This window comes from Sceloporus undulatus, chromosome 1 (genome assembly GCF_019175285.1).
Source record: "Sceloporus undulatus isolate JIND9_A2432 ecotype Alabama chromosome 1, SceUnd_v1.1, whole genome shotgun sequence".
NCBI lineage: Eukaryota > Metazoa > Chordata > Lepidosauria > Squamata > Phrynosomatidae > Sceloporus > Sceloporus undulatus.
This window is the reverse complement of record NC_056522.1, coordinates 267,637,352-267,647,351: the sequence shown is the minus strand read 5'-3', so window position 1 is coordinate 267,647,351 and position 10,000 is coordinate 267,637,352. Positions and strand designations below refer to the sequence as shown.

The 10,000-nt window shown below is 41.7% G+C and overlaps 1 protein-coding gene across 1 annotated transcript in view; it reads left to right on the top strand.

Moving 5' to 3' along the window:
• Positions 1-10,000, top strand: part of CTSD (cathepsin D) — a 53,105-nt gene that overhangs the window by 2,040 nt on the left and 41,065 nt on the right. Inside the window, exon 2 of the mRNA XM_042479463.1 lies at positions 3,307-3,463. Within this exon, the coding sequence (XP_042335397.1) occupies positions 3,307-3,463 (157 nt within the window). The remainder of the gene's footprint in view (positions 1-3,306; positions 3,464-10,000) is intronic.

The window sequence follows — 10,000 nt, the reverse complement described above, 5'->3', positions numbered from 1 at the left end:
AGTGTAACTTCTGTCACCCTCCACCATTGTCAGTGTTGACAAGGCTGGTGGGAGTTGCAGTTAAATAGCCTCAATGGGCCACAGATTGCTTATCTTTGACCTCTCAAGTTAAGGTCTGGCACCAGGTTTCCTCTTTAAGGAGACTACCTTCTGGAGCATGAAGAAATCCTGTTCTATCCAGGAGGAGTGTTTGGCATTGGATTCTCAGGCAGGTTCACTCAGAAGTAAGTCCAACTTAGTTTAGTGCTAATTCAGAGATGTAGCCCTGACTTGAAAAGCAGACCAAGTCTACAAAACCTTATGCTACAACTTTTACAGTTTGTGGCCTAAGTGTAAAGCTAGTATTGAGAGGCGTGAGAGACCATATAACTTATTTGTCAGGAAAGCAAGCCTAAATATTTCAGATAGAACTATGTAGTATATATCCTCACACACACAAAGCAAGATCAAAAATCCTGATATGAAGATGTCTTAAACTTTGAGACAGTTCTATTAGTGCTAAAAGTGGAGTGTCTTCATAAGCATACATTTTGAGACATAATAGTTGTAAAAGGATCTTCTCTTTTCACTCATTCATATGCACACTACTCCCATTTTTCACACCAGGTGAGATATCATCTGCTAGAGATGGAGTCAGATAAAAAAAAAATGAACTAACACATTTTCATAGTGAGCAAACAAGTTTGGTGGCTGATGTTCTGACATGTACCAGTCAAGTGCCTCCTACGTGGCTGACAGTTCTCTAAAATTCAGGTCTCTTCTAATCGGTGGCCCATAATATCATTAGTCTGTAGGTTTTTTATGCTGCAATTGTGTTAAAAGAGCTCATTGCAAGATGCCAATGATGGTGGTGACTGAGCTCCTTTAAAGGGCTAAGGGTACTGCCATGCCTGTTAGAAGGAGCTTGCAAACAACTTGCCATGCCATACTTGAAATGTCTAATTCCATTTTCTGTGCAGTAGTTTCAAACCTTTTGTCCTCCATTTGTTTTGGACCTCAGCTCCCAGAAGCCCCAGCCAACTTGGCCAGGAATTATGGGAGCTGAAGACCAAATCATCTGGAGAACCAAATGTTGAGAATCACTGTATAGTGATCCCCAGATGTGTTTCATCAGTGGTGACCATACAGCTCTTTCTGACAGCAAGATGATACCTATTCACCCTGGAAACATAAAGGGAAGGAACTTTTGCTTCCTTCTGCATACAGCTGCTTTGTGCTAGTCAGTTCATCCTATGATTTAGTTGTGCTCAAATGTTCCATGGTGGAGAGGCATGGTGCTCCAAATGTCACTGAACTTCAACTCACATTGACCTTAGCCAGTAAAGCCAATGCTAAGGGATGGCGGGAGTTGCAGTGCGATCACATTTGGAAGGCTACATATTTCCTGCCCCTGCCATGAAGCCAAGAATGCTAGAGAATGGCTTAGCTTAGAAGAAGAAAAAAGATGTCATTTGTTAGCAAGAAGAAAAATGACTGTTGCTTGCTGCTTAAATTTACAGCAGGATGATGATTCAGTAGAATGGCCTGGTAAAGTAATTATCTGTTTCTAAACAGAAAGGCAAGAGAACACCTGAAGAGAAGGTCACACTTCAGGACAGCCTATAACTCTATCTTGCTGGCTTCAAGAACTAGTTCAGCCTCTCCCAGTCTGATGATCAATACTACTCAAAGTGGTCTCACTGAACCAGGGCTGGTTCCTGGCAAATTTCCGAGCAAGAAAAAAACAATTGGACCCAATGAGCACAAGTTTAGTGCCAGTCCTTGGAATATTGGAAAACAATAATTGTCTGTCCCACACCTCAGCCTGAGAAGCACTGCTCTAGATGTGTAGAACTACAACTCTCATGAGACTTTTAGCCTAGCATATCTAAGTTGGGAGAAGGAGAAGTTGAATGGGGAGTACTCCTCATGTTACCTGCTCTTGTTTTTCCAAAATACAGTAGTTGCTACTAAAGTAGGTAAAGGTAGTCTCTTGACATGAATATCTAGTTGTAACCAACTGTAGGGAGCGATGCTCATCTCCGTTGTTCAAAAACTGCTCTGGTGGTCATGTAGCCAGCATGACTGCATCGAACGCTATTACCTTCCCTTCCTACCTATCTACTTGAATTTGCATGGTTTCGAACAGCTACATTGGCAGAAGCTGGGAGTAGTGACAGTTCACCCCATCATGCAGCACTCAGGCCTCAAACTGCCAACCTTCTGATCTTCAGAACTGGCATCTTAACCACTAAGACACTGCATCCCTTATTAAATTAGATTAAGTAGTTGCTACTACTTCATCTAATTTATAAATCCAAGTGTGTGACTATAGGCTGACCCTCATATTCCAAGAGAAAAACTAAAAGCTAGGAACAATTAATTGAGCTAGCTACTTCTATGACAACTTTGCCTTCATGAGTAAGGTGTTATTTATTAGATTTTGTTTACAACATCACTGTTGATGGTGAAACAGTGAAATTAAACTAACTTGTTCTGTAATCACCCTATATGCCTGTCAAATAAAGTGCATATGTTCAAGATGTTAGTTAACAATCATAGATTCTCATTCTCAATTTTTGGGGGGTAGGGGTGGGGGTGGGGCTGATCTTAAACATGACATAGATTCTCATTCTCATATGGGGGGATGACCTTAAAGATGACATAGAGTAGGAGTTGTAAGAGAGATTATGGTCATGAGATAGGTCTGTGTTGTCTGCATTAGTGGAATACAACATCACAAGTGAAGCCCAGATATCAATTTGATATCTTTTGGTACTGCTTTGCTTGGTGGAGGAGTAAAGGAAATTTTAATGTAAACTGTTTGAGATATACAGATGAAGGTGTTGTTTAAGAGCATTGTAATCATAATATATAGCTAAATTCCAGAGGCAGATGTTCCAGCATGTATAAATTAATTTTAAAAAGAAAGAAAAAACTTCCCAAACTTGCTCTGGCACTTCCCATAAAATAGTGCCAGATTCCCTGCAGGAGGAAAACTAGCAGGGATCTGTTGACTTCACAGAAACCCTGATACTACACCCCAACAGAGAATGTGGCTTCCACAAAGCCTACTGTCCATTTGTTCTTTTGCTCCAAATCAAAAGGAAAAAAATGCTGTTGCTGCTGAGGAATATTGTAAAATAAGCTCCTTTTTGTGGAATTCAAAGTGTGAACATGCTCATCTTGGAACAGTCCTTACTTAGGTGTTCCTATGCTTTATCTTGCCTCCCACTGACAATGTTGCAAGATACAGAGTGGTCAAGAAAGCTCCTTTCTTCACAACTTCAGCTAACAATTCTTCCTTTCTTTTCTAAATGTGGACAGAATCCCATTGAAGAAGGTCCCTTCCGTGCGGAGTATCTATTCTGAATATGGGACTAATATCCAAGACCTGACTGAGTACCTAGAAATGCTGAAATACAAATATGGGGGTGCAGGTGCAAGTACGCCTACCCCAGAGATGTTGAAGAACTACATGGATGTAAGTATAGCACTATTACCGGCATTGGCATATTCTCATTATTTTGTAGAGAGCAATTTCTCAAGTGATATATCAAGAAGCCAGAACCCAGTTTTCCTTGACATTGTATAGCAGCTTAGATAATAGGCAGTTTTATATTTTTTAAAAAAAAAATCCAGCAATTGGTGTTTGACTGGTACAGCTGCATATGTTCAGCTTCATTCCTCTAGGCAGGCTTGGTGTGTAGGCAGGCTTGCACAACTGGCCTACAATTGCCAAAGTATCATCTCCATGTGAAATCCACTCCCACTGAAGCACTGCCCTCCCTGAGACATGGCTTCCCTTCTGAAGAATCCATATGTCTATATGGGAGACACATGTTTATGATGTTCCTTTTGCAAAACTAGCTGTTGAAACAAAGGAGAATGTGTAGGCGAGGTGTGAAGAAATCAGGGAAGAGCAGAGTGGATATGGTAGGGAGGGTGGCTTCTGTGTTCCTGTGGCATTAACATTCGGGGATCCCAACAGGCCTACTAAGAAAAGGCTTTCACTGGACCAGGAACTGTTACAATAAACAAGCTTGAAGCTAACAGTAAAATAACCATGATCTACTAAATTGTTGTTGTATGCCTTCAAGTTGCTTCCAGTTTATGCTGACTATAAGGCAAACCTATCACAGGGTTTTCTTGGCATGATTTGTTTAGAGGGGGTTTGCCTTTGCCTCCTTCTGAGGCTGAGAGAGTGTGACTCACCCAGTAGATTTCTATGGCTGAGTGGGGATGTCAACCCTGGTCTCCAGAGACCTAGTCCAACACCCAAACCACTACAAGCCACAAAATAAGCAGCAGTAATCTCATTGTTCGATCCAGTATTGTTCATTAGAGGGTGCTTTTTGTCCTCTTTGGCCTTACCTTGACTTCTCTTGGAATATACTGTATTTCCTTTCTTCTCCTTGTATATCATCTGCACAACCGTAATGATTTGTATGTGATTAGCAAAGGAGGGGTTTATAGTCTGCTGGAACTTAATCTGTTTAAACCACTTAACTAAAGTATATAGTAGCTGATGGTCCACTTTTCTTCCCTGGTGGGGACTATGGCCCAGTCGACTCAACACTGATAGCTTTATGGTGAACTCTCTTTGCCATAAGAGAAAACACAAAATGTGGCACCATTAAACTCTCTGAATTGGCCACTATTCTTGTGAAATTAAAGAACTTTTGCAATTGTGGCAAACTGTGCTTATTTGCTCTAGTATTTTGTGTAAAGTATTTGTTAACAAGAATTGAGTCTCCTCTTTTCTGCTGATTTACTGATATCAGAATGCAGTGTTAAGTAACAAGGCAAAAGCTAAATAGAGAATACGTCCAGAATTGGTATTGGGGAGACAGTGCCTTTTTATAGAACCATTTGATAGTTCAAATGAAACTACTGTAGTATGTTTGTTAGTCACACAGCTCTGCTCAGACTGGCTGTTCAAGAGTCAGGTAATAGATGTTTGAGTGTGGGAAGAACTAGCTTGCCTTTACTGACTCTTGTAATTAAGTTAAAGTGGGAGTGGGAATTCTTCCGCCCTAAATATATTGCTATATTGCAGTTTCCAGCATTCCTCACTGCTGGGACTTGCAGTCTGATGAGGGCCACGTGGTTCCCGCCCCAGGTTAAATTTAAGCCACTTGCTGTAGTATGATGCTGCACTAAAGCTTTCGGGGATCAAGTTGTAATAAAGAAGATACCCTCAGAAAGTAACCAGTGTTTTGTAAGCCAAGTTTGTGTTAAACATGTTCAATGACTAGAGGCAATGGGCTACTGAATATCTAAGTAAATATTACGATAACCTAAAACGTTCTTTGCTATGTGTTACTCAATTGGATGGTAGTTAGAGTCATAGAGTTGGAAGGGGGAATGTGGGCGAAGAGCTAGAAAGTCTCCATCAGATGGCTATTTCACCTTTGCTTGAAAAACTCCAGTGTGGAAGAGCAGAGCACATCCCCACTCTGATTTGGTTTCACTTGTCAAACTGTCCTTAATTGTTTTCAGTTTTGAAACGAGACTTTCAAGGCTCTACAGAGCACATTATTTGTACAGTACCTCTTCAGCAGTCATAAAATCAGATATTCTAGCATGGCTATAGAAATGCTCTGAAAAATAATACTATTGTGGTATTCTAAAACAATCCTCTGTCTTAGAAAGCATTACAAAAATCAGTAAAGAAAGGATTTGGCTTGACAGAAATCTTGCAGACATATGTTTTTTAGACCAGTGTTTGATTCCTTGACTTTCAAAGGACTGAATTGCCTGCTGTGCTGTATATAGGGCATCTCTTACTATTTCACACAATGAAAGGACTAATTTTTGTAGAACTGCCGGGGGGGGGGGGGCTTACAACTTTGAACAGTATTGTGTCATAACTATAATTGTATTCATGGCAAAAGCCAACGATTCCAGGCATGCTTGATATTTAATTATAATGAGGTCTTTATGACACCTTGCAATTCTCAGGCTGCAGTGTAAAGCATGCTTTCTTGGAAGCAAGTGCTGGTAGTGTCAGCAGGATTTACTTGGAGAAAAAATAATTAGGATCAGGCTTTTGATGTGTGCTGGTTCTGTTTTGTTTCTGTGGCCTACACCCTTATACATATTTACCTGTGAGTGAGTCTCACTGAACTAAGTATTTCAGCTTACACTGTAAGTTGCATATTCAGCTTGGGTCAAGACTATCTGAAAGACTATTGTCGCCCTGTACGAAGAAAGCAGAAACTGAAGAGCACTGAATGAAATCTGCAGCAGAAACTAGAGAGTCATTACAAGATGCTCAATGGATAAATGCTTTTACTGGCAAAAGAAGCACAATGTTTCTGGCCTGTATATACTCTCAAAGGCCTTTTTCCAGGAAATGAAACCTTTTTGTCCAGTAAGTGGTATGAGAGTTTCACTTCCAGAAATTTCTGAACTTAAATTTCAAACAGTCCCTGAAGAAGGCCTTGAGAGCATATACAGGCCAAAACACATACAGTGGTACCCCGGGTTACGAAATTAATTCGTTCCGCGGTTAATTTCGTAACCCGAAATACCTTCGTAAGCCGAATTCCCATAGGCGCTAATGGAAAAATAGCTCTCTGCTGCCCTCCGGTGGCGGAAAATAGCGCCGCGGTTTTTTCGTAACCCGAAGAAACCTTCGTAAGCCGAAGCAATAAATCCCTATGGGATTTTTTCGTATCCCGAAAAATTCGTAACCCGGCGCATTCGTATCCCGGGGTACCACTGTAAAGGTTTTTTTAACCAGTAAAGTACATCAATTTGAGCTCCTTGAACCATGTCTCCAGTTTCTTCTGTGCAACTCCCTATATGAACCTTAGATGATGGCCCACCACTGTCACAGGTATGTATGGTGAAGATGCCAGCAAAGATTTTCTTGGTAGCTGCTCCCAGACCTGCAGGAGGTAGGATTAGCACCCTTTACTCTCTTTCTCCTGGCAAGCAAAGACAGACTTGTTCAAACAGGCCTTCAGCTCTTAACTGACTGTTGCAGAAGGGTCTTTCAGCAGAGCATATTCTACTTTTATGTTCACTATAAAGGTTTAAACACTATTTTAACTGTTTTAAATTAATCTTTTTAATTTGATTTCTTAATTGTTTGTTAACTTTTGTATTATACATTTTAAATGTCTTTTGTTGTAGACTATGGGGCTATACAGATGGGTGGCTACACGCCGCCCCTGTATGCCCCGGATCGGTGCTGTAGCAGCCACACGATACACCTGCCTCTATATTGCAAGATGCAATGAGTTGGGAGAAAGGCAAGATATAAATTAAATGAAGGTACACACATGGAGAATGTGTTGAGACGTTTTGTAATTGCTCATAGCTTACCAAGAGAGTTTGGTGGCACAGCAAACTCTTAACAGCTTCTTTTTCATATTGACATTTCATGTGTCTCTTGTTGTTGCTCCTTGGCTTTCCATCACCACTGCTTGCTGTTGTTGTTTCCATTACTTGTGCCAGTCATTTCAACTAATTCAGATTCTCCAAAATCCAAGTAAGTTCTCAAGAACGAAGTCTCTTAATAATAGCCTGATAACATTACCATTGTTCGGTACATGAGTACTACATTTGTGTAAGTCCTCCTGGTGTAAGAGCATGTGTTGAGACAGTTTCCATGGGATTGTTTTATCTTTGTTACTGGAGTGGGAAGGATACATGTGCCATCAGCTTCCACAGTGTCAGAAAGAGCCCTAAAGAAAATAATTAAGGGCCAAATCAGATAAAGATTTGAGTGTTTGGAGCTAGGGAGGGGTTATTCTGAGGGACCATTCTTTTGCAGTATAAATTTCATATAACTTGTATGCGTAGTTGGCCCAGTCTGGATTGGCCCTACCATTTGTGGGGTGTGGGTCCCCTACATTTCCACATGTGAGTCTTCTTTGGATTAGAGGCCCAGAACTTGTTCTATAAAAAGACTTATAGCTATCAGCTATGTCTGTTAGTACACATGAATCAACTCTTGCTTGATCTGCAGAACTCTATAGGCAAATTCTGAAATTCTTTGCTATGTTCTTAAGCATATGTGTACAAAAAATTTAACTACTCAGCACTATTTGTCCTTGGTTTCAAAGGGTGGTGCAGGTAGTGGAGGGTGGGCACTTCATAGAAGATGGAAAGCTCAAGGACTTGCTATATTGTCTCCAGGGACGTAGCCAGGATTTTGGGAGGGGGGAGTGTCCAGACTAAATACCACCATTATAATGGGGCTTGGGTGTGGTGGCGCGGTGGCATGCACCATTCATTTTATCAAACGGAAGGAGGGGGGTCTGGACCCCAAGGACCCCCCCCCCCCCCGGCTACGTTCCTGTTGTCTCCACTTGAAAGAGAGACAGTAATCTTTGGAGCTTTTTGGACTCTCAGGAGTCGCACAAACTTACAACTCGCAACTCACAGCCGTGCAGCCATTTCTTTATCAAATTGCTACTTCATAATCCTAGTACTTTCTGGGTTTGTAATAGAAGATGAAAAGGACATGCTATCACAAGCTCAGAGTACTAGGATTATGAAGTACAGTGGTACCTCGGGATACGAAATACCCAGGTTACGAAATTTTCGGGATACGAAAAAATCCCATAGGAAATCATTGTTCCGGGTTACGAATGTTTTTTCGGGATACGAAGAAAATGTTTGGTGCTTTTTTCGGCTTTTTCGCACGAAACGCGGCTTTTCCCCATTAGCGCCTATGGCAATTCGGCTTACGAAGGCTTTTCGGGTTACGAAAGCGGCCGCGGAATGAATTAATTTCGTAACCCGAGGCACCACTGTAGCTCCTTCCTTGGAGGTCTTTAAACAGAGGCTGGATGGCCATCTGTCGGGGATGCTTTGACTGAGAGAGTTCCTGCATGGCAGGGGGTTGGACTGGATGGCCCTTACGGTCTCTCCCAGCTCTATGCTTCTATGAAATGGCTGCATAGCTGTGAGTTTTGTGTTGTAAATCTGTGCAACTCTTGAAACTCCAAAAAGCTCCAAAGATTCTTGTCTCCCTTTCAAGTGGAGAACATTTAAATTTTGGGGACCTTAAGCAGATGGCGTCCTTCCACCCATCTGTTTCATGACTCAGCATAAGAGATGTTTGTATGCATAATTTGTATAAATTTCATCATTTCCCCATGAGAATAGGCCCTCTAGTTTGGAAATATAAGACCTATATCTTGGAAATATGGGGCATTTGACAAACAGGCACTGGAGGGGAAGATGCTGAAGCAGCATGTGGATCCCGGCACACATGAATCATTCTTGGTCCTAGAAGACTGCATACCAGAGCTTAGTGCCATGCTGGCTGGGTATTCTGGGAGTTACAGTCAGAAAAGAGCATTTTTGCTACTGAGTATCTCTGTTGCTGAGTAAGTTAATGGATGTGAATCGGAAAACTTTTGCACTTGAATTATTTCTTGGGACACTAACAATCATGGTTTGGAGTTGAGAGGGAGAGAGATCCAACTTGGTTCTGCACCCCTTTCATGCTGTCAGAGACTTTACCTTCATCTTAGGTGGTTTCACTGTTTTGTGAACTGTTTCTACTAAGTTGACATCATCTACATGCACATGGTCAAGCTCAAGATTCTCATTCTCCTTTCAAGTATGCCTATCAAGTTCTCTCTCTGTTCTTGTATTCCTAGTTCTATTGGTACCTGATTTTCCCCTATCTCTTTGCAAAGCTTGCCATTCATTTCCTTTTTACAACCAACTAGTTAGCCATGGTGTGTGAAAATGCTGGACTAGATTGGCCTTTGGGATGATTTAGCATAGGACTTGCTTTCAGTTCTGTTGGGTTGACTCCAATCTCTTGGTGTCATTTAACTTAACCCAAACATGGAAGCCTATAGTGGGGCAAGTGTCTCCTAGGCTTTCTTTCAGCACTGGCATGCTAAAAAGTACTGAGCATCTGCTGAGGGATGTGTGCATGGGCTTACACCAAATAAGCTGCTGCTGACGCCGTCGTCGCCGGACTGCACCCCCTTTTGCCGGGCGGCTTCTCTCGGTGGTTTCGGAGGTGCGCTTCTGCGCACCGCCC